The following is a 27,954-nucleotide window of genomic DNA, read 5'->3' on the forward strand; positions in this document are numbered from 1 at the left end:
CCCATTTTAGTGCTTGGGGGTTACGATTATACCATGGAATACACGAGGGAACGAAGAAGCTTCTGGTCGTGTACCAGAAAGAAAAATGGTTGCAAAGCCAGACTGGTAGCAAACGAGATGGTAGTGTCATTAACTGGAGGCGACCACAACCATCCTGCAACTCTTGGGGACCAGAGACGAAGCAAACTTATTAGACTTGAGGAATATGGGGTTGAAAATTTGTATTGTAAAAGAGACAAGACGAGCTAGTCAATTATTTTAGAATATTCCACTACCTAATTATTTATTTTACAACTTATAACTGTGTGTAATATTTTCCCCGTTTACCAACATACACACGGTTATTTGATAAATGTACTTTTATTGTATTTCAGACAGCGTTTTCTTCATACCGGGTCGTAAAAATCCCATCCTGGTCCTCAACGGTTACGAATTCAATTTGGAACATAAGGCCATAGACAAAAGTTTCTGGGCTTGTAAATTGAAGAATAAGGATAAGTGCAAAAGCCGAATACAAACCCACGGAAAAACCGTTACAGTGACCCATTCGGAGCACAACCATTCTCCCACTTACGATCCCTTAAAAAAGGGCAGTACAGTCACTAGATTGAATGACGTTTGTGTAAAATACTGTTAAAATTGGTAAATAGTTTGTGTGTTTGTTCAAAATAAATGCACGTTTAGAGTGTAATAAAGCACAGCTTGGTGACCACAGAAAACGCAAACATCCTCCAACCCACGAAAAATCTATAACCTTATTATTATTGATTTCTAATAAATTATTTTTGGCCCTAAAAGATTTGTCATTGACTGCCAATAAAAATTAAAAAAAGTGATCTATTGCAGAAATAATTCACTTCCTAAATAAAAGGAAGTTACCAATGTTAGTTAGGCAGGGATTTGAGTATCGAATAAAACGCAGAACTACACAGCAAACAGTATGGACGTGCAACAAGGAAGATGTTATGAAATGCAAAGCTCGGCTCTTTACATCTGGCAACACGGTCTTCGTTAAAGTTGCCAAACATTCACATCCCCCCACTTATAATGGTGATGTTACTTTGTTGAATTCACAAAATGTCAAAGTTGTTTACCAGGCACCCAATTTTTAAATAAAGACCTTGCAATAGTTAAACTCTATGTAAGGTGGGAATGTATATTGTTAATCATAGGTACATAAATATTTATTAATAAAATTAAAACAGTTTGCCTGAAAATTAACAGACAAACATTGATGGTAAAAAACACATTTTTAGGTATAATTCACTTTACATTCAAAAGAAAACTGCCCATGTTAGTGATTGAAGGTTATGAATACAGGATGAGACGCAAAACTGAGAAAAAAACAGTTTGGGCCTGCACTAGAGAGTGTCAGCAATGTAAAGCTAAAGTGGTTAGTTTTGGTAATAATATTCAAATTGTAAATAAGGACCATAACCATCCAACCACATTTACAGGAAAATATGACCTGTTAAAATCACAATATGTGAATATTCTGTAAGATTAAGACCATGTGTGAATAATAATTTTCTTTACTAAAACTGTGACCAAATCAAGAAAACATTATTTTAGAATTATTACTATTAAGTTAGTGTAAGTTAATCACTTGTTTATACTGCTGTAGTATTCCTCCTCCAAGTCATACAGATCGGCGGCCATATCATCCCTCAGAGACATTAGTTTTTGGTCACATTCAGCCTGTTTGGTTCTGAAATAATTTTGCATATAAAAAACATAAATTGATACAATTTACTCACCTAAATAATTTGGAGTTTTGTGCTATTGCTTCATTAACTGAAGGAAAATCATTCAAAATTAGATACTGCTTGATATCAGAGACCAGTTTCATCAAGGATTCACCTGCCCTCACTATATTTGCAGATCTGACATGCATTTCATAGGTGTCTTGTTCGCATTGAGTCAGTCTGGACAATTGAGTGTCATGTTCACCCTTGGCTAACTTAATAATTTCTAAAAACAGTCAAAAAGTAACCTACAGTAGCTCTAAAACAAGCTACATATAAATAATAAAAAAAGTACACACCTTCAAAGTTCTCCAGCATACTCTTTACATCATCCTTAAGCCTAGTTCTGTATGACTTGAGTAGGGCTTCTTTACTTTGGGGCAAAGCACGGTTAGACATACTGTAGTTTAGGTAGTTTTTCTGTTAATAACTGTAAATACTACCAGACAAAATAAACATTTTTTTAAGAATTCTCTTGTGTTTATTATTAATTAATGCAAACAATTTAAAAAGTGAGGTTAAAAAGTGTTGACATTTTGACAGCGTTGACGTTTAAAAGCCAGACGACAATGGTGTTAAGTTATAGCTGGAGGACAAACAATGTAGAAACATGGCGTTGATTTTAAATTTGTTTTTTACTGCTTCTTTTTCTTTTGTGTATGTGTATTGTTTGTAAATTACGGTAGTAGAGTGATATTACCGGTAGGTAATTAAAGAGGAATAAATTGATCTAGAAGTAGTTCAGAACAGTTAATTGCTGCTCCATCTGAAAAAACACAGCAAACTAGTATTAACTACATGATTTCAAGCATATATTTATTAAATAAATCAATAAACTATGAATTAATAAAAGGATTTATCGACCAGCTCTGGAAATCTCTATTTAGATGCATGGACGCATTAGAAGATGGCGCTTTATTGTCCTTAGAGGCGGAATTTTTAAATTATACTGTGTGACCTAAAAGTGTAAAATAAAGCTTAATATAGTACATGAAGTTTTAAATAAATGGTAGAAAAGCTACAATAAGAATATTATATATTAATGATGATGCATAATGTAGTATCATCTTAAATATTTAATATTTTCAAGATTTTTGGAACTAAAGTGGTGGTGCAAAGTACTCATGTGGAGGAAATCAATATAAGCGTTCCAAAAGTCCTCCAATTCCAGAAAGGAAAGGCTCTCCAAATATTTGTAGAAAGTAGGTATTGAAGCTTACAGCTGACTTATTGAACATAACTATGGTACCATCAATCGATCCTTATTTTACTTTGTAACTTTTAAATCATCAATTGTCTTGGTATTTAATTTCTTTGTTCATTAAAGGATGGGGACATCAAATGCAACAGCTGGTCTAAGTATAGAAAAAACGCGCTCGTAAAATCAGCAATATGTAGGGTTTTTGTCATTTCGTCCCAGTTATGACGGTAAAAGTCTCCCCTCTTGTCTTACAAGGAAGTTTTGCAAGAGTTGAGCAGGCAATAAACGATGACCCCCATTTCTTCGTCCCCAGCCGACCTCGCGGTCCTCCGATTACCACGCACACGTGCTCGGAATCAAGGCGCAGGACTGAGCCCCATGCCGAAACGTCCTGCTTACCCCATTCCCTCGCCACATCCTGAACCCCATTCGGTGCGGAACACTCCGTTTGCCTTTTTCTCGCGTCCGGGACAGACACTCGTCCTTGTTTTCCGAATCGTGTCGAAAGTTGGACGAATTCGGTGGGTGAATTTTTTTTTTCAACTCAAATGTGAACATCCGGTTTCGCTTGTATGGGCAAGTTTGAGTGGATTTTGTCGTAGCATGAAGTGTTTGTGTGACTTAATTATGCGGCAATTAACAGGGCGAGTGGAGGTTATGATGCGGGGACTTGTGACATGTTGCCCGTTGAATTGTTAACACGATGGTGTGAGAGCTTTTGAGGACTGAGTGCCCTCTAGCTGGTCAATTCTATGTTTACCATTGTTTTGGGAAATGAAATAATGGTAAGTTATTGATGATGTTTATTTATTATATCAACTGATAAGTTGCTGCATTTTTATTAAAATTGTAGCTGAATTTTTGCCTCTTTTGTAGATATTCTCAGTATCTTCATTGGGTTTAGTACAGTTATCAGTTCACCAAAATGTCATTGGTGATTTCTGCCATCGTTTTAGTGAAATATTGCTGCTGATGGAACAGATCATGCCATGGTCATCATGGGTCAACATATTTTCGACCTAATTGGTCTAGGTGTTCCATTGTTATCACTATACACAGGGTGATGCATTAAGTCGGTCACAACTTGGTCTCATAAATCAAATTACGAAAAATCATTAACTAAATATATACGATGAGTGCCTTTACTGTGTAATCCCTTTTTATTAAACCTATAAAAGTGACGAACTAAGAAAGGTGGCTTTTCTTTTATGTCCACTAAACTAAAAATTAGAAAATACTTCTGGCTTTTCCTGTCAAATTCCTCTCTTTATGATACACACATTACGGTGAAAAGTCCTGAAACTACCGGATTTAGTGAAAAAAACCCAAAAAATGAAAACATTTTGCCTTCCATTGTAGGGATTATCAAAATCGACGCCATTCGGACAGATTAGTCAAAGTCCAGCATATAAAAGCTTTTAGAGCTTTTGATCGAGCAGAGGCTAGATTCAATGACGTATGTTTCCAATTTTGCATACTGCATAAGTCAATTTATTTACAGCTAACTGAATAGGAATTATATTCGTTCGCAACACTGTAATTTAATTAGAGCGAACATTTTTGTAAATGGCCCCGGTATAATGTTGCGATTAAATGCAAGGATTAAACTCGTTTTTGAGTTTCAATTGATTATATAAATTTAAAATGCATGGATGGTTTCACAGACTGAATATCAACAAACACAAGTGTTATTCACGTTTTGATCGTTTTTCCCTTTTACCCCAGTTTGTAACTGTCTATATAATATACAAATTAGTCAAAAAGTGGACTTTTCAGTAAACTGGACTAGAAAAAAATGCTCTGAACTCAGCTGGAAGTTTTTAATTACATTAATTTGAAAAAAACTGTAATTAAAGACTTTCAGGCCTAAAGGACAACATTTCAGATTTTTTCCGACTGAAAATACTTTCTGTTTTTAATTAATTTTTTTTTGTTAATTAATGGTAATGTCACGCAACGCTCAATAGACGACATCTGAGTAATTATGTTTATTAATTTTATGCTGGAAGGTGTTAAAAGCCTTGTTTTTTAATTAAGTCAGTACTTAATTTGAATATGTGTGGCTAAACTAACAGAAATGAGGTTAAAACGAATGGATTGAAATTAAAAGTTGATTATTATTATTTGAACATTAATAATTATTGCCGATTTGGCATAGTTTGATCATTTTATGAAAAATTGTTAGTAATTTTTTTAATTTTGTTTATCATGCATAACTTGGGAGGCTTTAAGTAAATTGTTATAAAGAACTTTCAGTTGAATTCTTCATATATTTTGTATTCGTTTATAATCGCTTATTCTGTTTTTGTGATCATTTTCTACATTTCATTCATCTTAGTCATTTTTCTAGATTTAGTTTGTATTACTTTTTCAAAGCTTATTTCAATGGCTATCCATAGACTCAAGTCAATTTTTACGGTTAATTTGAATTGGTAAAGATCACGTGGCCCTTCTTAAGGTTAAAATAGCAGTTTTGCAGTCACGTGACCATATTTAAGATCAAAATGTTGCTTTGAAGGTGACGCGATCATTTTTACGAGTTCTGTGACATTTTCAAGGGTCGAACGAAATCTTTAAGGTCACGTGACTAACCACGTGACTCTTTTTAATGTTAAAATAGTTTTCTTTGCAGTTACACAACCATATTTAAGGCCAACATATTGTTTGTGAATATCACGTGACCATTTTTACGACAAAATCATACCATTTATCTGTTGCAAAATGGGTACATATCTAAGTATCCATTTACAAATTTAAACTGACCAAAAAATTTCTAAATGCTCCTGAAGTAGTCTAAAACAAATTAAAAACATTAGAAGCTCTAAAATACCTTCCAAAAGCTTTTAAAACAGTCTAAAAGCTTCCAAATACTTTTCAACTTATCTAGAAGCTCTCAAAAGATTTCAAGACAGTCTAAAAGCTTCCTTATGCTTTTAGAGCAGTTTAACAGGTTTCAAAAGTTTCTAGAACCGTCTACAAGGTTTCAAATGCTTTAAAAGCAGTCCAGAACCTTCAAGGCTCTTTAAATTGTCCAAATCCTCTTCAAGTAGTTTAAAAAAGTTTTAAAACACTGCAGAAACTCCAAAATGCTTTTAAAGCAGTCGGAAGCCTTTCAAACAGTCTAGAATCTTCCAAAAGCTTTTAGAACACTCTAAAGGCTTCCAAATGATCTTCACCTAGTTTAGAAGCTCTCAAAACATTTTAAGACAGTGTAAAAGCTTCCGTACGCTTCTAAAGCAGTTTAAAGGCTTCTATAAGTTTCTAGAACTGTCCATAAGCTTTCAAATGCTTCAAAAGCAGTCCAAAACCTTCAATGCGTTTTAAATTCTCCAGAATCCTTGCAAATGCTCCTAAAGTAGTTTAAAAAGATTTCAAAACACTACAGAAACTCTAAAATGCTTCTAAAACTGTCGAAAGCCTTCCAAAAGCTTTTAGTACAAGGTTTCAAATGTCTTAAAAGCAGTCCAGAATCTTTAATTAAGTCTAAAAAGATTTCAAAACAGTCTAGAAAGCTTTTAGGACTGTCTAAAAGATACCAAATGCTCTTCAACTAGTCTAGAAGCTCCCAAAAGAGTTCAAAACAGTCTAAAAGCTTCCAAAAAATTCTAGAACCATCTAAGAATTTCCAAATGCCTCTAAAGCATTCCAGAATCTTCAATATGCTCTTTAAACTGTCTAAAAACTTTCCAAATGTCCCTCAAGTGGTTGAAAAAAAATTGAAAGTTTCGAAAACAGTCTAAAATCTTCAGTATAAGCTTGAACTCAAAAAATATCTGAAAATGTTTTGAGGAAAATAATTTTGCTTTTTAAACCCTTTTTTTCACAATTTTAGTATTTTTTAATCCGAACTCTAGTTATCACTAAGCATATCCTGTTGAGCTGAAACTATTAAATACTCCGTGTACGTGATAGGATGGATTAAAGCTCTCATTGAGCAGTTTATCCATAGAATGGACTTAATTTGACAGTAATTCTAAGCCAAACCCAAATTACCGGTTTCAGGGAAAACACGTACGTTCCATTCCGATCATCACCGGTAACGTAAATCTCTGGAGCACCGTTTAGGTTTGACTTTCCCCCGGTCATGAATATTTAACAATTTATTCCCGGATAAGCATAATGCTTTATAAATTTCACAGTCCATGGGTGCGTTCCACTCTGGCTCATTTCACGTTTAATTAACGACATACGCAGACAACCCACGAAAAGGTATAGTAAAACTAATTAAATGGCCGGTAAACCATTTTAAGCTTGTGAAGCCATTTTCTAAACGGAAAGCTTAATGTATTGCGACTTACATGAAAGTTTTACTGGCATGGTTATTAAGTATCGTTAATTTATCCTGTTCGATGCCTAGAAAGTCATTTTTTAGTGTAAAGTATATGCAGCTCTTTAGTTTTAGTAGTCGTGTTTCTTGAGTTATTATAACACGCCCATTCAACACAACAAAACATCTATGTATACATCTTTTGGCTGGAATTTTCCCCTACGCTAGATAATTCCATTGCTCAGCCATAAATCCTGACTAATATATAACCAACTTTGCCAAAAGTGCTCTACACCAGCGAGCGAAAACAATAGCAAGCCAGTAAATCTAAAATGCTGAACTTATTTGCTCAAAAATATGAGATTTCCCATTTTGAATGTGGAGATTAAAAAGTGGTTAGAAGGTGAATGTCACATTTGCCACCATCGCAATGCTCCAACATTTTCAGATTAGCTAATTTGCATTTGCCAGAGTATATTACAATGAAAGATTCATAAGATGTAAATATGGCGATATTTAAATTTAAATAATGTCCGCTATTTGAGTATGTAGTGCACTCCCCCCATCATTTGATGAAAGATAATCTGGAACAAGACGAGAATTTAAAGCACGATCAATTGTCACGGTAAACGACAATAAGCGAAGGATTATAGGGGTCAACTGATAGTTTATCCCCTCTAAATTAACTTGATCTGGGAAAACCAACCCTCAATCCAAACCTATTACAGTCATTGTTAAAAAACTTTTATACAAAAATTGTTAAGCAAACTTTTATAATCTTATCAAAACCGTTAGACGGTATTTAATCCGGTTTCAAAACTTTTAATTTGATCCCGGTAAGGTGCTTTTATCAAAAAATTTTGACTTGATTAAAGAAGAAACAAAGTTTTGGAACAGGAAAATTTCACGTTGGCTGCCAAATATCATCGGTATGTGGGGATTTCCCTACTGATTTCAATGAAACCCTGGAAATAACGAGCAGAATAAGAGACTTCCTGAGCCATTTTCTTTGCGGAATATTTATCACCAGGCCTGCGTTTGACGTTTTGTTTATTTATTCTTTCACCCAAGAACCCACCCATAGTAGTTTATTCTTTCACGCAGTTAAATTAAGAAATATAATGAAAAACTGCAGAAAAAAGTAATTTAAATTTGTATAGTTTGGTGTAAAGGACCATCTTGTAGGACAAAACATAAAAATAAAGCTAATTGGTTTTTTATAAACCTCTATTCAGTTAACAAAGAGAAAACTACTGAGAATGACCTTAAAATAGTGAAGAGTGGTAGGAGGAAAATTTACCAATAAATTTATGGGTCTAATTGAAATTTGCTTCAAAGATATCATCTTCCTGTCATGGCTATCATTCATTTAAAAAGTAATAAATCTGAATCACACTTCCATGGATGAGTTTAGCAGATCTTTACAAACATTTTTGCTCTCTTTCAAATTTTTCGTAGCTTTCACCGTTTCTGAGTTAAGCAAAAACTGGTTTGGTACAACCAGTTTTCAAATCAGTTGAAGTTGTGGTTTTGGACATCCTGTAACTTTGTTATTTTTGGGAGTTCAGGGTGGTTCAACCACTTAAAACAACCGTTTTAAACTACTCTTTCCAGTGGTGTAGAGTAAAAAATTCTGTCTTAAAAATTGCGTACAGGGTGACAAAAATAGCAAACCACCATAAGTTTTTTGCTCACCCTGTATACTGAAAGCAAAAACGGCCCCGAGAACTTACGGTGTTGGGTTAATGAGTTGATTAGGAACATTTTTGGGCTTTTGCAATTTTTTGTAACTTTCCGCGTTTTTGGAGTTATTTAGGAAAAACTGGTTTGGTGCAACAAATTTTCAAATCAGTTGAAGTTGTGGTTTTGAACATCCTGTAACTTTGTTATTTTTGGGAATTTAGGGTGGTTCAACCACTTAAAACAACCGTTTTAAACTACTCTTTCCAGTGGTGTAGAGTAAAAAATTCTATCTTAAAAATTGCGTACAGGGTGACAAAAATAGCAAATCACCATAAGTTTTTGGCACACCCTGTATACTGTATACTGAGAGAGAACTTACGGTGTTGGGTTAAGGAGTTGATTAGGAACATTTTTGGTTTCCTGCATTTTTTTTGTAAGTTTTGCCATTTTCTAGTAATTCAGGAAAAACTGGTTCAGTACAACAAATTTACAAATCAGTAAAATTTAAATCTGAACTGATCAAAATCTCCTGTAAAACACAGTTGGAGTGACCAAATCGTGTTTTTAAGAACAGTTTTAGAATCCTCATTAAATTTCCTATTTAATGACATTAAAAACACTCCAAAATCGAGTACAATTAGGGAGAAAAGCGGTGTCAAAGTTTGAACTGCCAGAAACCTGAATTATGGCAAATCCTGTTCCAAGCCAATTGTGGCTATATACACATACAATAGATTTTTTTTAGAGAACATCTATTAGCCGGGCATTTATGCAGATAACAGTTCCAAATTATTTAAAAGGACAATTTGGCGAAAAAACGTCTTCTTACGACCCGAATGGTTTTTGGAGCTGGTCCAAAAAGTTCGGTTTTTTGTTCCACTTTGCTCGGCTTGAAATTGAATAAGGTCAAATTTTCTTGTCGCGGTTATGCTAAAATCAATTTAACGTGATTAAGTACTATTACTTGATTTGGTGGTTAAATTTTATGTTAAATATTAAAACCCAGCTTTTCTAGCCAGAATTCGGTTTCACACAACTTATAAAAGGCACAAGCAGTAAATAAATTCAAGTAGTTTAACTGTGCTGATTATGTATGAGAACATCCTTCCTCAAACAGTTTTCTGTAATATAATAGCACAGTGAATGAAAAACAATGAAAGGTATTTCAATCATATTGTAAAATGCCTCATAACACACACGTACATATTATATGGCCTGGAAAAAACAAACGCTTAGTTGGCAGTTATATACGGAAGAGTCGGTTTGCCATTTAAATGGTTGGGACGATTTATTTCATATGATTTATTATTGCCATTCACTTATTTCAAGAAGCTAGATTTATTACTTTAACGGACAATTTAAACCCATGCATGGCCTGATTCAAAAAATGCTTTAAAACTTTTATACAAACTCAATTAATTGAAATATTTTGTTTTAGGAGAAATTGTGTATTTTTATGGAATTTATCCATTAACGGATCAGTTGTTACAAATGAAATAGACCCCAGGGTGTCACTATGTTGTTTTCAACGTTATCAGTGGTTTGATAAACTGACTGAAACCACGTTTTTCCTGTTCGAATGAAGAATGACGAGAAAAATCTATTTGGCAACAAATAGATAAGTAGAAAACGTAATTATCACTGTGCACGCGTAAATCTCAATTTTTGCAAGCAAAATTGATTACTTTGGGGCGCTCCAATTTGATTTAAAGTTTCATCAGAACAAAACCAGTTTCTACCGCACACATATCATACGAAACTGACAGAGATACATTGGAATGGGGATAAATTAAACGCTAAAAACAAGATTTCCAATCGTTTTCATCTTGAAAAGGAATTTCGACAACTCTTAAAGAGCAAACAAAAGAATTTCAACAACCGCTTGGAAGTATCAACATTCTTCCACAAATTCGACTTTTAATTTCACCCAGGCCAGCAAAATCCGATATTTCCTTCTTTGCTCTTCTTTTTCAAAAGAAAACTCGCAATCCTGCCGTTTTATCGAACATAAACACTCAACCGAAGCATACTAAATTATGTATGCGTTTTGGGTTGTAATGGGTTTGGGGTTTTCGCTGCAAATGGATGTTTTGATGCTTAAAACCAAGCCAAAAGTATTACAAATGTATTATCAAAGAAAATCAGGTTTTATTTTATATCTATATTATGCAGCGTGTCTCTGAAAGGTCTGTACAAAATACTATGACATAAACCTGACAAAATAAGCCGATTTAAAGCAACCGTTTTTGAGATACAGGGGGTAAGTTTTGAGGTTATTATTCACCGCAAAACTTTGTAATTAGTTTTTTTTTGCTTCATACTACCTGATAGTAATTATTTTTGCTACTCCTTTAGGTCAGCTGAACGGATGGAATAACAATCTTTGTTATACATTGTACTTTGTAAAACTCTCAAAATGTCTGTTCCACTGGATGCAGAAAGTTATTCTGAACATTTTTGGTGTCTTGAAAAATTTTGGTAACTCTAACCGTTTCCGAGATTTTACACTTTTTTACTTTTTTTTTGGAAATTGCCTACAAATGTTGAAACTTTTGTATCTCCGGCAATTTTAGTGTTACGACTACTGTAAAAAGCTTTTAAAAATGTTTCTCTTGAACTGCTCTTTCACCCCGTGTACAGAACGATTGAAGATATACAGGGTGTTTAAAAAAATATACAAAGTGTTCAAAAAACGAAAAGTCATTCTGAACATTTTTGGTTTCTTGCTAAATTTTCGTAATTGTAACCGTTTTTGAGTTATTTGACTTTTTTTTGAAAATTGCATATTATTGGTTATTTTTGGGGTTTCAGCGACCGTAAAAAGCTCAAAATGTTTGTCTTGAACTCCCTTTTTACCTTACCGGTGCTCACCGAAATACGTTTGAACATATATAGGGTGTTCAAAAAACAAAAAGAAAAAGAGTAAAACACTCTGTCAGTTGTGACGTATGCTCAATGAGTGGAAATAGAAGTTCCTGCAAAATTTCCGTTACTCTAACCGTTTTCGAGATATTCGACTTGTTTTTTAAATTGCATTGAAAATTATTAATATTTTATATTAATATTTTAAGTAAACCACGACAAGAAGATTAGTTGACAAAAAAACAAATTTCTGCTGTTGGAATAGTTCCATAATGGTCGTAAGAAGTAGTTTTTTTGGTATTTCATGCCAAATTATCCCTTTGAACTGTTATCTGTATAAATGCCCTGCTTTTTAAAATTTCCTAGTTGTTTTATCTTTTTGCCATATCTCATAGAAAATACAACCTACAGGGAATTGGAAATTGCGTCCTATTCCCCAGGTGCCTTCTTTTCAGGTTTGAACCAACAAACTGGAAAGGAAACCGGACTGAAAATAAAGGAAAAAGCATTTTAAAGTTCCGGAAATTGCAAGATTCATTGACGTTACTAAAACAAAGCCAATATACTAGCATAAGGGCACATTAAAGATCGGCCGAATAGTTTTACTTTGGAATAACTTAGATACCTGACTCACATAAGACACACAAACTTTCCAGTACTGTACTTTGACAAATGAAAATATTTCGATTTTTCACGTGTAAACAGGGGAGAATTGTTTATGCTACAATCAGAAGGGCGGTAGTGATATTGCGCCATGTATGGAAATCAATACCCTACAATGTCGTAAATGTATTGTAAATTAGTTTAGAAACAGAACAGGGTGGTAAACAGGTCATTAAGGACGCGTAGAAATTTTTTTTAGAACCAGTAGTAATTGATTAGAAGACAAAAATCGACTTTTTTTAAGAAATTTCAGTGGTCTGGCTGGTTTTATGAAAAGGCACTTCAAAACAGTTCAAGAGTCGATAAAATCGCCTTAACTTGTTTACGGTTCACTTTCTGGTTGCATAGCTAATGCTTTTTGGATAATTTGACAATTTAAAAGCGACATTTCTTATTATGACCGCCTTTTCCAACTTTTTAATTCCATTACAGTTAGAGGGAGAACGAATAGTTTGCAGAACGTAGTTGTTTACTTGCCAGAACTTGGCAGAAAAACTCTACCATAAAACTAACAAAACGCGAATAACTATGATGGTTTAAGCGGAAACTAGTTACAACAATATGAAAAGCCTTGATTGTCGTGTCTTATTTTGTTCAAATAACAACAAACTAAGTTAGAGTGATTTCACAAATAAATCAAAATCCACCAGACGTTCATGTCTGTTAAGAAATTTTGTTATTGGTACAGAACATTATTTTTAATGAATAAAACCTTTAAAAACTAGCTCTAAACAGTTATTTTTAGTTGTCAGAAGCCTCTACAATTAATTTTTAATTGTCAGAAGACTCTACAAAGAATATTTAGTTGCCAGAAGTTTCTAAAACCTTATTCAGTTTCCTAATAGACTTGTAAAAGTGTCAGAGGCCTCTAAACAGTCATTTTCAGTAGCCAGAAGCCTCTACAATTATTTTTTAATTGTCAGAAGCCTCTACAAGTAATATTTAGTTGCCAGAAGCCTCTAAAACCTTATTCAGTTTCCTAATAGACTTGTTCAAGTGTCAGAGGCCTCTAAACAGTCATTTTTAGTAGTCAGAAGCATCTACAATTCTTTTTTAATTGTCAGAAGCCTCTACAAGTAATATTTAGTTGCCAGAAGTTTCTACAAGTAATATTTAGTTGCCAGAAGTCTCTAAAATCTCATTCAGTTTCCTAAGATACTTGTTCAAGTGTCAGAGGCCTCTAAACAGTCATTTTTGGTAGTCAGAAGCCTCTACAATTAATTTTTAATTGTCAGAAGACTCTACAAAGAATATTTAGTTGCCAGAAGCTTTTACAAGTCATTTTTAGTTGCCAGAAATCTCGAAAATTGTATTCAGTTTCCGAAGAGACTTGTACAAGTGTCAGAGGCCTCTAAACAGTCATTTTTAGTAGTCAGAAGCCTCTACAATTAATTTTTAATTGTGAGAAGACTCTACAAAGAATATTTAGTTACCAGAAGCTTTTACAAGTCATTTTTAGTTGCTAGAAATCTCTAAAACCTTAATCAGTTTTCTAATAGACTTGTTAAAGTGTCAGAGGCCTCTAAACAGTCATTTTTAGTAGTCAGAAGCCTCTACAATTAATTTTTAATTGTCAGAAGACTCTACAAAGAATATTTAGTTGCCAGAAGTTTCTAAAACCTTATTCAGTTTCCTAATAGACTTCTTCAAGTGTCAGAGGCCTCTAAACTGTCATTTTTAGTAGTCACAAGCCTCTACAATTAAATTTTAATTGTCAGAAGACTCTACAAAGAATATTTAGTTGCCAGAAGTTTCTAAAACCTTATTCAGTTTCCTAATAGACTTCTTCAAGTATCAGAGGCCTCTAAACTGTCATTTTTAGTAGTCAGAAGCCTCTACAATTAATTTTTAATTGTCAGAAGACTCTACAAAGAATATTTAGTTGCCAGAAGCTTTTACAAGTCATATTTAGTTGCCAGAAATCTCGAAAATTGTATTCAGTTTCCGAAGAGACTTGTACAAGTGTCAGAGGCCTCTAAACTGTCATTTTTAGTAGTCAGAAGCCTCTACAATTAATTTTTAATTGTGAGAAGACTCTACAAAGAATATTTAGTTACCAGAAGCTTTTACAAGTCGTTTTTAGTGCCAGAAATCTCTAAAACCTTATTCAGTTTTCTAATAGACTTGTTAAAGTGTCAGAGGCCTCTAAACAGTCATTTTTAGTAGTCAGAAGCCTCTACAATTAATTTTTAATTGTCAGAAGACTCTACAAAGAATATTTAGTTGCCTGAAGTTTCTAAAACCTTATTCAGTTTCCTAATAGACTTCTTCAAAGTATCAGAGGCCTCTAAACTGTCATTTTTAGTAGTCACAAGCCTCTACAATTAAATTTTAATTGTCAGAAGACTCTACAAAGAATATTTAGTTGCCAGAAGTTTCTAAAACCTTATTCAGTTTCCTAATAGACTTCTTCAAGTATCAGAGGCCTCTAAACTGTCATTTTTAGTAGTCACAAGCCTCTACAATTAATTTTTAATTGTCAGAAGACTCTACAAAGAATATTTAGTTGCCAGAAGCTTTTACAAGTCATTTTTAGTTGCCAGAAGTGTCTAAAACCTCATTCAGTTTCCTAACATACTTGTTCAAGTGTCAGAGGCCTCTAAACAGTCATTTTTAGTAGTCAGAAGCCTCTACAATTAATTTTTAATTGTCAGAAACCTCTACAAGTAATATTTAGTTGCCAGAAGCTTTTACAAGTCACTTTTAGTTGCTAGAAATCTCTAAAACCTTATTCAGTTTCCTAATAGACTTGTTCAAGTGTCAGAGGCCTCTAAACAGTCATTTTTAGTTGCTAGAAATCTCTAAAACCTTATTCAGTTTCCTAATAGACTTGTTCAAGTGTCAGAGGCCTCTAAACAGTCATTTTTAGTTGCTAGAAATCTCTAAAACCTTATTCAGTTTCCTAATAGACTTGTTCAAGTGTCAGAGGCCTCTAAACAGTCATTTTTAGTAGTCAGAAGCCTCTACAATTAATTTTTAATTGTCAGAAACCTCTACAAGTAATATTTAGTTGCCAGAAGCTTTTACAAGTCACTTTTAGTTGCTAGAAATCTCTAAAACCTTATTCAGTTTTCTAATAGACTTGTAAAAGTGTCAGAGGCCTCTAAACAGTCATTTTTAGTAGTCAGAAGCCTGTACAATTAATTTTTAATTGTCAGGGGACTCTACAAAGAATATTTAGTTGCCAAAAGCTTTTACAAGTCATTTTTAGTTCCCAGAAGCCTCTAAAACCTTCTTCAGCTTCCTCCCAAGAGGATTTTAAATGTGCCAAAGGCGTCTAAAAAGCCATTTTTACTTGCCAAAATCCTCTACAAGTTGTTTTTAGTTGCCAGAAGCCTCTACAATTAATTTTTAATTGTCAGAAGACTATTTATTTGCCAGAAGCTTCTTCAAGTCGTTTTTAGTGCCAGAAATCTGTAAAACCTTATGCAGTTTCCTAAGAGACTTGTAAAAGTGTCAGAGGCCTCTAAACAGGCCTTCTAAAACCTTCTTAAGCTTCTAAAGGCTGTTTTTAATGTGCCAGATGCCTCTAGAAGAACCAATCTTCAATTCAAATCAAAATCAAAGCAACAAAATTCCAGCACGACTGGATTTAATTCCGTTGACTGGGGGCTGGAAAAATTAGCCGGTAAATATCTTTCTGACGTAAAATTTTCCCATTTTCTTTATTTCGTTCCTTGATGGCGGCTCGATAACGGAAGCGAATCAAATAAAATTAATGAAGAATATCGTGCCTGGGTAATCGTTTGAACGGAATTGGTCAAATTAGTGAGCAATCGAGATTGAAGAAATCATTTGATCACTTTGAATGACGTTTTTCTGATTATTTTTATTATTTTTTGGTTTAATGTATAGAACAAATCAAAGTTAAAAAAGTAGGTTGACGTCATTGGCTAGGTTTATATATTCCAAATTGAGTTTTCTGCTACAAAAACCCTAACATGCACCCTAAAATGTATACGGAAATACGGAGACATTTTCATAATTTTTCAAGGATTTATTGACTAAAGCTGCAACGGCGGTGACATATTGCATGCACCGTTGTAAGGGGCAGAAACGATCTAAAGGCGGCATTAATAAGTCATTTCAGCCTTCAGTTGTCCCTGAAAGTCTTATAAAATATTTGATTTTAATTGAGGAAGCAAAACTACCCTTTGTTTGTTTTATTTTTAAGTCAAATTTAGCATGTTCCTACGAAACAAATTGTATAAGTAAATATTTTACTTTACTAGGAAATATTATTATCATTATTGGCTCCTAGTACAATAAAGGAAATAAACAGTTTGAAATAGCTCTCATTGGTGGAACTAAAAAGTTATCTTGTGAAAACGTTATCAAGCAAAAACCAGTAAATCTAATTTAAATTTTAATTAGATTTACGAACAAAATTCGCTTACAAATTAAATTATCTCCGTCATCTACTAAAACACTTATCAAATGCAAAGGTTTCGGTTAATTATCTCGGAAAACTTGAGTAGTTACGAAAAGAGGAAATTCTTGTGGAATACTTTGGCAGTCATTAACAGTATTGTCCCACGCAAACAACGTCAAGCAGGATACAAGGTAGTTCGCGCCTGTAAAATTCTGTCTTTGCGTGATAACGGTAAATTGAATTTGCTTAGCTTTTCGGTAGAATAAATTTGCAAGAATTAAAAAGTGTTGGGATGCTTAAATCCTGTTGGATTCGACTAGAACTAATTCAAACTCGTTACAAACACCCGCCACGTTAATTACGACATAAACCAAAAATTGCTCCATTAACTAAACTACCTTGATGCCTTCCGAAAATAGCGGTTATTAACGATAACGATATCGAAGTAATTAACCGATAAAAAAAAGTTTGCACTTTTAGAATTTAGGAAGAAGAATTGCGTTAGGTGTGGGCTTTAAATGGCAGCCATCTATTATCGTTAGAATAATGTGAGTTTTACGTTCAAACCCCAATTAAGAACATTTTTTTTTTTAATTAAAGACCCAGTTTACTATACTACAGTTGGGTAACAATGGAAACCAAGTTAAGTCTTATAAGCCAGACAAAATAAACATTTCCATAATTTTCTGAACAAAAGGGGCATTCTTTGGCTAAAAACCTATAATTCCACTAAATGCCATGGAATTTTGAAAGATAAATTGGACGACTTTTAGCAAGACGATATTTTACTAACAATACTTTTCCTACCTATTTTTTAATCGAATCAAACAACTTGATTGCATATCGACAAACCCGAAAATCAAATCTCCACGATCTTATTTCTTCACTGGGTCCGTCAATTGGATGTCATCGGGACTGGGAAATAAAATTAACGATCAGTTAAGTTCCGATAGCGCTGCGTCATTGGAAATTGGAGAGTTGGAACGAAAATCTCCTCGAAGAGAGGTGAGTTTTAGGATAAAAAGGGGCCGTGACTCGGAAAAAATTTATTTGTGTAACTAGCATGAAGTTTCTTGTAGGGGTTTACTTGGAGATAAAGTAAAAAGTTTCTTATTGAATAAAAGGTAAGTGTAGTGCAAGAACTTCTTGGCACAAATTGGAAAATTAAATTTCAACTGACAAGTAGTTTTCTGGCTAAATAATTTCGTTTAATGTTGGTTTAGTGATGGATAAATTACTGGTAAATTACAAATACTGTGTTTCTGGCAGTTGAAACTTTGACACCGCTTTTCTCTACGACTGTATTAAATTTTGTAGGGTTTTTTTAGGTTATTGAATAGGAAATTTAATAGGGATTCCAAAAATGTGCTTAAAACTGTTAATTTTCCACTCCAAGTGGGTTTTACAAACAATTTTGTCCTTTCAAAGTGTCTTTATGGCAGTTCAAATTTTGACACCGTTATTCTCCCTGACTGTACTCGATTTTCTGTAACGTTTTTTATGCCATTAGATAGGAAATTTAATGAGGATTCCAAAAATGTGCTTAAAACTGTCATTTTTCCACTCCAAGTGGGTTTTACAAACGATTTTGTCCTTGACTGTCCCTTTAAACTGCCTTTCTGGCAGTTCAAATTTTGACACCGCTTTTCTCCCTGACTGTACTCGATTTTCTGTAACGTTTTTTATGCCATTAGATAGGAAATTTAATGAGGATTCCAAAAATGTGCTTAAAACTGTTATTTTTCCACTCCAAGTGGGTTTTACCAACGATTTTGTCCTTGACTGTCCCTTCAAACTGCCTTTCTGGCAGTTCAAACTTAAACATTGTCTTTCTCCCTAACTGTACTTGATTTTTTAATAATTTTTCGTGTCATTAGATAGAAAATTTAATAAGGATTCCAAAAATGTGCTTAAAACTGTCATATTCCCACTACAAGTGGGTTTTACAAACGATTTTGTTCCTTACTGTCCTTTCAAACTGCCTTTCTGGCAGTTCAAATTTTGACATCGCTTTTCTCCCTGACTGTACTCGATTTTCTGTAACGTTTTTTATGCCATTAGATAGGAAATTTAATGAGGATTCCAAAAATGTGCTTAAAACTGTCATTTTTCCACTTCAAGTGGGTTTTACAAACGATTTTGTCCTTGACTGTCCCTTCAAACTGCCTTTCTGGCAGTTCAAATTTTGACACCGCTTTTCTCCCTGACTGTACTCGATTTTCTGTAACGTTTTTTATGCCATTAGATAGGAAATTTAATGAGGATTCCAAAAATGTGCTTGAAACTGTCATTTTTCCACTCCAAGTGGGTTTTACAAACGATTTTGTCCTCGGCTGTCCCTTTAAACTGCCTTTCTGGCAGTTCAAATTTTGACACCGCTTTTCTCCCTGACTGTACTCGATTTTCTGTAACGTTTTTTATGCCATTAGATAGGAAATTTAATGAGGATTCCAAAAATGTGCTTAAAACTGTTATTTTTCCACTCCAAGTGGGTTTTACCAACGATTTTGTCCTTGACTGTCCTTTCAAACTGTCTTTCTGGCAGTGTAAATTTTGGCAACAATGCAAATATTTTTGACAAAAAAAAATCAATCATACCTTGCTATCGTTGCTGTCACTCATTTTCTCACTTCAAGTGAGTTTTACAGGCGATTTTGCCCCTGACTGTCCTTTCAAACTGTGTTTTTGGCAGTTTAAGCTTTGACACCGTTTTTCTCCCTGATTGTATCAAATGTTGTAGTGTTTTTTTAGGTTATTGAATAGGAAATTTAATAGGGATTCCAAAAATGTGCTTAAAACAGTCATTTTCTCACTCCAAGTGAGTTTTATAGGCAATTTTGTCCCTGACTGTCCTTTCAAACTGTGTTTTTGGCACTTCAAACTTTGACACCGCTTTTCTGCCTGAGTGTAGTCGATTTTGTAGTGTTTTTTTATGTCATCAGATAGGAAATTTAACGAGGATTCCAAAAATGATCCTAAAAACGTAATTCGGTCACTCCAACTGGGTTTTACACGCAATTTTGTCTCTGACTGTCTTTTAAACTGTGTTTAACAAATTTCAGATCACAATTTTACTATTTGTAAATTGGTTGCACTAACACTAAACCAGTTTTTCTTGAATTACTCAAAAACGGTAAAAGTTACAAAAAAAAATGCACGAAACCTACCACCTTGCTACCAGTATACAGGGTGTGCAAGAAAATTATAGTGGGTCGCTATTTTTGTCACCCTGTATGTAATTTGTAAGATTTTTACTCTACACCTGCAAAAAAGAGCTCAAAACGGTTTTTTTGGTTGAACTTACAAAATCACTAAGTTACAGGGTGTTCAAATTCAACTGATTTGAAAATTTGTTGCATCAAACCGGTTTTTGCTAAATAACTCAGAAACGATAAAAGTCACAAAACAAAATTTTTTGTAAAGAACTGCTTAACTCATCCCTGAAAGTTTCACAGTCAGTGAACATGAAAATGTAGTGTTTTAGATTTTTGACCACCCTGTACGCAATTTTTAAAATAGAATTTTTTGCTTTACACCACTGAAAAAAGGAGCTCAAGACACTTAATTTGAGTGGTTCAACCCCCCTGAACTCCCAAAAATAACTAATTACAAGTGATTTGAAAATTTGTTGATACACCAACTACCAACTGTGAATTACGCATGGGAACTAAATAAATAAATCCATCAAAGCAATATAGATATACTTCGTAACCTAATCCCTATTCCGCAGAAATAAAAGGCTAAATCAACATCATTTCATTTGCATATAGAGCGCCTAAAGGACCACGGATGCTCAACCGAATATTTGACAAAAGCCTCGCACGCATATTTCAGCTTAAATAAATATTTCCTCTGATTGTTCTTATTCTCTTTTTTCGTGTTTTCCTCGCTCCGCTATAACTTGTATTAATTCGTTCACATTTTCAGGAACAATGTTAGAGAATAACCGCTCGTTTAACGTTGATGAGCACCGGTTTAATGCGGTGTGACCAATTTTTCTACCGAGTTATTTATAATTTCATATTTTGGAAGTGCCATTAAAATCATCGAGTTTTTCCCACTTTCAGATTTATTAAATTGATTTTCCATTCCGCAAATATGGGGTTCCATCGTTTTGGTGGGAAGACGATGCCAAAAAGGCAATTTCCTGACTCACATTCCGGGCGTTTTTCTGATTTCACATTTATCTCGCTTCATTCGTTATGCTTTTGCCGAATTTAAATTTAGGGAGCCGTTGACAGACACATTTTCCATGACAGTTTTCCAATATAACACTCACAGTTTTGCTTTTTACTAAATTCAGTTTAAACCACCATGAAGCTACAAATGTGTGTGATATTTTCAATTTTAATTCTTGTATTAGTAGTTTAGGTAAAGTTATAATTAAACATATAAACTGAACAAAATTTTGACATAAGTGAAACAAATTTAAACCGCTGTTTTCACGTACTCACATCATTTTTCTCGCAATAAAATATTGCTTATATTTGTTTTCTTATCACGGACAATTTATTTTCCTTAAGCGTGCAGATAGAATAGAAACTGCTGAAATTTTCTCCAGTAAATTGTAAATATAGCCGCAATTTTAAACTGCATTTTTATACTTTTTTCCAGTAATTCCAGCCACATTTTATTGTTTCCAACTCGATATTTTTTTTTGTATTGAACGGATGCTTGTTACTAATCTATTTTTCAATGTGGGAACTTTTGTATTGGACGTTTCAAATTGGTGATGATATTCGATTATAGTGAACATTTTTATTATGTTGTCACTTTTGTTAGTAAAGTTGGTACTGAGTGCATGTCAGACCGATGAGGGTTAAGAATTCAGTAATATTTTAATAGCAAAATATTAATAACTTCTTTATTAATAAAAATACTACTAAAATATCACATATTTTGTTTAAAATGTACTGAAGATCACTCTCAACGACTATAAAATCTACTAACACTTTAATCGAATTCAAAGGGACGTGTTAAATATTAATAGAACGGTTGGCACTGTGAACGTGACAATAATCTCGTATGTTCTGATTTCCTATTTGAACTAGAATAGTGGCTTAGAGAGTTTGAGGCTATTACCTGGAAATTTGCACTGCTGAACAAAAATAGTCCTTTTCCAGCAGGATAAAGAAGTGTTCAAATATTTATACACTCGTTAGAAAAATAGTAGGGATTTCCACTTTTTTGAACGGATTGTGAATTATTAAATTGGGCTCATAATTTTTCCTAAATCTGTCCCGGAAAGTCTCTAAATTTGAAAACTTCTTGGATACTGCTAAGGGTTAGGCTACACTATATACGTTAATAAATTACCGGTACCGACTCTTCTCTCTCCCAGGCTCTAAATTACTGCATAAATTCTACGAATGGAGACAGCGTGTGCGAAATTTGGTGTTTTGTCAGCGAAAATGTACAGCCGCATATTTGCACATTCTTATTCACTGCACCTTTTGAATAAATGAACCAGACGTATTTATTTTACATATCTATAAAGGCACTTTTGTGAGCAACTTAAAAATGCAGAAAACTGAATCACATTGGTGTCCCATTTTCCAGCAAAATCATTTGGTATTATCTGCTTAATTGCCAATTATAATGTGATGTAAACGTTTCATTGTTGCCAGACCATGCCCGTAATTATACATCGAAAATTATTTCGCTAGACATGTTTTGAGTGCAGTTACATTGGATAACTGGCATGAAATGCCAGATTTGATTTATATTAAAATTATAATTCCATCAAAATTAGTTTTTGTAATGTTAATATGCTTTTATTTGTATGTGAGTGTGGATACTAACTCATTGAATATTTTAAGATATCTCGCTTTTTCAGAGCTGTAAAGTGCATTGTGTATAGCATTTCGCCTTGGCAAACTCTCGAATGTGACAATTACCAAACGCGTATATCGTCGTAATATTTAAATTCTACCCTTTTATGGGTTCTTTTCCAAAGTGACTGTATAATACCAACGTTCGCATTTCAACGACAAAACTCTGAAATCCGTGCAAAGCAATAAAAATTCATGAATACATAAAAATATTGATTCAAGCGAAGAAGAGGGGAGTCGAAAGCACAAACAGAAACAGGAAAATATTTTTGCATATAAGAACACACGTGTACATACATACAGCAGAAGGTAAAATATCACTTAATGTAAAATTATTGCGTAAATTTAATTGAATTAAACTGGTTAATGTTTTAAATAAATACATTTAGACCGTTTAGGAAAATTTTGTTTAGTACTGAGAGTATTGAATTATTTTTAATCATATTTACAAAAGGCAAATAAAAATGATTATTTTGTTGGTAGAACAATATTTTAAACTTAATATTTATCGAAATACAAATTTTTAAAAATGTTTAAAATTATGGTTTTGACTAAAATTTTCTCGTTTTCTCGTTGATTTTGTTAATTACACAATTCACATGGAAATTGCAATATGAACATTCTGAAAAATCAACTAACCTAATCTACAACCACAAAGATCGAAAATCAAACAAAACTAGCATGACGTCACAGCTGGAAAAAGTTGGCAAGGCTGCTAAAATTGTTTAAAATTACCAGAAGCCTCTAAACCGTACACAACTTTTTTAAAAAAAGGACCAGAAGTTTCTACAATCAAATTGGTAATCAAAAGGATTCCAAAAAGTTTGTATTTAGTACTGAAAACTACCATAGAGCACTACAAGTTTGTAAGTAATCACAGAACTGTTAGAAAATGGGTAAATGATTATAAATATTACTGAAAACTTTCTAAAAATTGCTATAAGTTTCTACAAAATTCAAAATCCTTGAACATTGTTTAAAATTGCCAGATAAATCTAAATCCTACAGAAAGTCTTCCAAAAATTTGGCAGACGCTTCTATAATCATGTGGAAAGTACTCTAAATAATACTGAAAACCTCTCAAAAATATTTAAAAGCCTCTAAAAGTTTTTAAATCTTCAAAGAATTGTTTAAAATTGCCAGATGATTCTAAACATTACTTAAAACGTCCCAAAAATTGCCAAATGCCTCTAAAATCATTTTGTAAATGCCAGAAACTTTGAAGACGCCTCTAAATAGTACTGAAAAAATCTCAAAAACTGCCAGAATCCTCTACAAGTTTCTAAATTTTCAAATAATCGTTTAAAATTGCCAGATGATTCTAAATAATACAGAAAGGCTCCCAAAAACTGCCAGACGCCTCTATAATTACGTGGGAAATACCAGAAGCTTCTAAGAGGCCTCTAAATAATATTGAATTACCAGATACCTCTAAACCATTTTATAAATACCAGAAGCTTTGAAGACGCTTTTAACTAGTACTCAAAAGTTGCCAGAGACCTCTACAATCATTTTGGAAATACCAGAAGCTTCAAGAGGCCTCTAAATCATTTTATAAATGTCTGAAGCTTGGAAGACGTTTCTAAGTAGTACTGGAAACCTCGCAAAAATGTCCAGATGCTTCTACAAGATCCTAAACCTTCAAGGAATTGTTTAAAATTATCAGATGATTCTAAATATTACAGAAAGGCATCCAGAAATTGCCAGATGCCTCTATAATCATGTGGGAAATACCAGAAGCTTCTAAGAGGCCTCTAAATAATATCGAAAACCTTCCAAAAGTTGCCAGGTACCTCTACAATCATTTTGGAAATACCAGAAGCTTCAAGAGGCCTCTAAATCATTTTATAAATGCCTGAAGCTTGGAAGACGCTTCAAAGTAGTACTGGAAACCTCTCAAAAATGTCCAGATGCTTCTACAAGATCCTAAACCTTCAAGGAATTGTTTAAAATTATCAGATGATTCTAAATACCACAGAAAGGCTCCCAAAAATTGCCAGACGCCTCTATAATCATGTGGGAAATACCAGAAGCTTCTAAGAGGCCTCTAAATAATATTGAAAACCTCCCACAAGTTGCCAGATACCTCTAAACCATTTCGTAAATGCCAGAAGCTTTGAAGACGGTTCTAAATAGTACTCAAAAGTTGCCAGATACCTCTACAAGTTTCTTCTCCTCTACAATCATTTTGGAAATACCCGAAGCTTTAAAGATTCTTCTAAATAGTACTGAAAACTTCTCAAAAATTGCCAGACGCCTCTACAATTACGTTGGAATTACTAGGCCTCTAAATAGTACTGAGAACAACTCAAAAATTGCCTGAGGCCTCTAAAATCCTGGTTTGACAGAAACTGCAATGCAAATAATATTGTTTCATTGAAATTTATTTTGGTACTTATTACTTCTTTGAATTAATGTCAAGAATAGTAGTAGTAATAGAACTAAAACCTTGTTACTAAAAAAGGTAGTTATATCAAATGCTAACCCTGAAGGACCATCTTTTACGTCATATTGACAGTTAAGAAGTTTTGGTTAATATTGGGTTTAAAAATATGTTCTACAATATTATACTAGTTTTAACCACAATAAAACATATTTAAAAGCCTTACTTGTTATACTCCTGGGTTTTTTTAAGTTTCCTATCTTCAAATTTACGTGTAAAGTTTTACCATAATGAGATTCAGCGAGGTTTTCGTGTTTCAAATCTCTTGAAACTTTAACTATTAGTTCATTTAAGTGCGGTAGAAGAACGCTAATCTTTGATTTTATTACCGTGTCGAAAGAGATACGACTTTCACAATTTCCTCTCCTCAAGTCTGTGTAGACAAAACCAGGATAGACACAATATCAAAATGAACTCTCTGGCAACTTTACCGAAAGCGTTTGTATAGGTGAAACAGTTTATCCGGAGTTTTAAATGTTTATCAAAGTTTGAGGTGTAGGATTTAAGAAATATGAGAGTTTTGTAACTTATATGAACTTTGAAAACTTAGGGCTTAATCTTTGGATTAGTTAAGAACCAAAAAGATCTTTGAAGTTAGTACAGTACTTTTGTTTTATTACTTAACATCAAAATGACTTTTACGGGTTTTACTTACTTGGAAGTTTTGTTGTCTTTGACAATATTACTCCCACTTGTTAATTTGTTAACGAAGCGTACCAGAAGATGCTCTAAGCCTATTAAAGCTAGATTACAACGGAATGTGAAAAGCGTTGACGTCTTAGTTTATGATAAATGACAATGTGGAGGAGACAGAGAGAAATTATCGCACTCTAACTGTTCATCGTTCTTAATAAGGAACGTAACGACGTAACGTCTTAGGACCATTTATTTAAAAGCGTGATCGATCTTTGTGCAAACTTTTTCTAGAAAAAAACCTAATTAACTGACTGATTCGACATGCAAATGTCGCGGACCCTCGAAAATGACGACACCGTTCGATGTTTCTCAATTTCCGACGAAATACGAATTTAAATATCCCCGAAGTGCGGAGACGTCGATAAAACAAGAAAGATAAGCAACGACTTGTCAATTGTCGTGGCTTATATAGGTCTTTTAGCCCTTGAAGTGTCAGAAACACCCCTTTCATAAATTTAAGTAGGGCCCCATTTCTGGGGAAATGCAGATAAAAGCTATTTTGCATCGGGGGTGATGTTGGCAAATACGTCAAAGCTGATTTAGAGCTCACATTGACCTATTAAAAATATTTTTCTAATTTTGGCATATAAAGTGACACTTTTCAAAACTGATTAGACTGACAAAACGTTTTACTTTTCGTAACTAGTTTTAAAAAGTTCATTTCATCACTCCCTGTTTTTATGCATTTCCGTAGAAACATATGGGCGACATCCATCATAACATGTCGTTGTCACAGTTTATACAAGATGCTATGAAAGTGAATATTTGTGTTAAATCACTTTAAAAGATGGTTTTTACCGCTTTTTGGTCAAAAGAAAAAATTATGTATGCAACACGTTTCGAAAATATCTCGAAAATCGAACTTTTCGTAACTGGTTACATAAATAGCTATTAATCAATTGAAACCATCCTAAAATATTTGATTTTTATTAAAGCACACACATAAAAGTTTAAAGAAGGTGCCAGATGCGGCTTTATACAAATATCGGTCTCCGAGTGTCTCTTTGGGGAAAACGGCTCTTCCAATCTCAGACCTCTTAAGTTCCTTAGAGAGACAATTTAAAAATGGAAGCAGGTGCGCCGAGTTAATCTTCATAATTGCGAGCAACTTTAACGTAACTTTTTCACAGGATTTTTTCGTTGGTTACCGAAATTTCCGGATATTTTATTACTAATACTTTCGTCTTGAGTGTTCTCGTGTAATGGTTTTTAAAGCAGTTTAATTTATTAATGGATGGATGGAGAAAATTAGGTCAAGTTAGGTAAGTACACGTGTGCAGCAGTAGTTTGTGATTGAAAGTTTTATTTTGTTGATCAATCACAAATGACCCAATAGGCTGAGATTCTCCAAGTTTGCACACTGGACTTACCATTAGATTTGACTAAATTGTAATTCATGAGTTTGTCCATGTGCTGCTCTAGCTAATTTTAAATGCATATTTGATCCTAATTTTACTAATGTTTACTAAAGGCAATATTTGACAATTTTATGTAACAATTTGCATTGATTTCTAATTGTCTTAAACCTGACAAAAACGTGACAAAAAATGAAAGAAAACAGTACAAGCCAATCATAGTCATTTTGACAGTTATTCTGGTCATTAACAAAGGATATACCTAACGATCAACTTAATATGGCGTTTTTGATTTACTTGCTTACTGTTAAGTTATTAAAAATGATCTCAGTGGGTTCAAAGTGATTTAAATCAAAAACTTCAAATGGGACGGCCCTGTATATTATTATGTCGTTCGATTCAGCTTTCCTAGACCTACAAAGACACCTCAAATATGCAATGAAAATGTGTCTGGTTTCAGAAATACTTGAGGTCAAAGTTAACCTTAAATTTCAAACACTTAATCTTCAATTAACAGGCAAACAATTCTTTGGAATGACAACTAATTTGTGATTTTATCCATTTTCCATTTTAGTCTAAATACGAGTGTTTTTGTAGGTACTCAGAATAAACTAGTTCTTAATCGTACGACAACATAATAATCGGTTTTAATACAATCTGCTTAAGTTTGGTCCCCAATTAAATTAAAACAACACTTTGCCGTTTAACGTTGGCTTTAACCCAATTTAACGTGCCGGTTATTAAACATGAATAGCCTAATCCTCTGCCCTTACACGTAGCTGGCAGGTCATCATCCAAACAGCCTATGGCTTTAGCCATGATGGAATATTTGCTCA

General features: G+C 33.6%; 2 protein-coding genes across 3 annotated transcripts in view; one reads left to right on the top strand and one right to left on the bottom strand.

The window, feature by feature from the left end:
* Positions 1 to 1,516: 1,516 nt before the first annotated feature.
* MED22 (Mediator complex subunit 22) lies at positions 1,517 to 2,264 on the bottom strand. The gene is made up of 3 exons (XM_081986433.1): positions 2,045 to 2,264; positions 1,758 to 1,971; positions 1,517 to 1,708 (listed from the first exon to the last, which is right to left on the bottom strand). The coding sequence occupies exons 1-3, from the start codon at positions 2,142 to 2,144 to the stop codon at positions 1,603 to 1,605; spliced, it is 420 nt and encodes a 139-aa protein (XP_081842559.1). The 5' UTR covers positions 2,145 to 2,264; the 3' UTR covers positions 1,517 to 1,602.
* Positions 2,265 to 3,269: 1,005 nt separating this feature from the next.
* The window catches only part of GABA-B-R1 (gamma-aminobutyric acid type B receptor subunit 1), a 75,823-nt gene continuing 51,138 nt past the window's right edge, over positions 3,270 to 27,954 (top strand). The window contains exon 1 of one of the 2 annotated variants that reach the window (XM_081986397.1): positions 3,270 to 3,731. In XM_081986397.1, coding sequence (XP_081842523.1) covers positions 3,699 to 3,731 — 33 coding nt within the window. In that variant the 5' untranslated portion in view covers positions 3,270 to 3,698. The remainder of the gene's footprint in view (positions 3,732 to 27,954) is intronic. The other variant, XM_081986396.1, reaches the window with a different exon arrangement.

The sequence above is a fragment of the Ips typographus genome, linkage group LG9 (genome assembly GCF_016097725.1).
Source record: "Ips typographus isolate SLU linkage group LG9, UJ_Ityp_2.0, whole genome shotgun sequence".
In the NCBI taxonomy this organism is placed as follows: Eukaryota; Metazoa; Arthropoda; class Insecta; order Coleoptera; family Curculionidae; genus Ips; species Ips typographus.

What these genes read in the sequence shown, in the direction of transcription:
- MED22 (XM_081986433.1), bottom strand. Translation starts at nt 2,144, where the DNA reads ATGTCTAACCGTGCTTTGCCCCAAAGTAAAGAAGCCCTACTCAAGTCA. An exon ending in TATGCTGGAGAACTTTGAAG is followed by an intron (nt 1,972 to 2,044) that starts GTGTGTACTTTT and finishes GACTGTTTTTAG; the next exon opens with AAATTATTAAGTTAGCCAAG. An exon ending in CAAAACTCCAAATTATTTAG is followed by an intron (nt 1,709 to 1,757) that starts GTGAGTAAATTG and finishes AAATTATTTCAG; the next exon opens with AACCAAACAGGCTGAATGTG.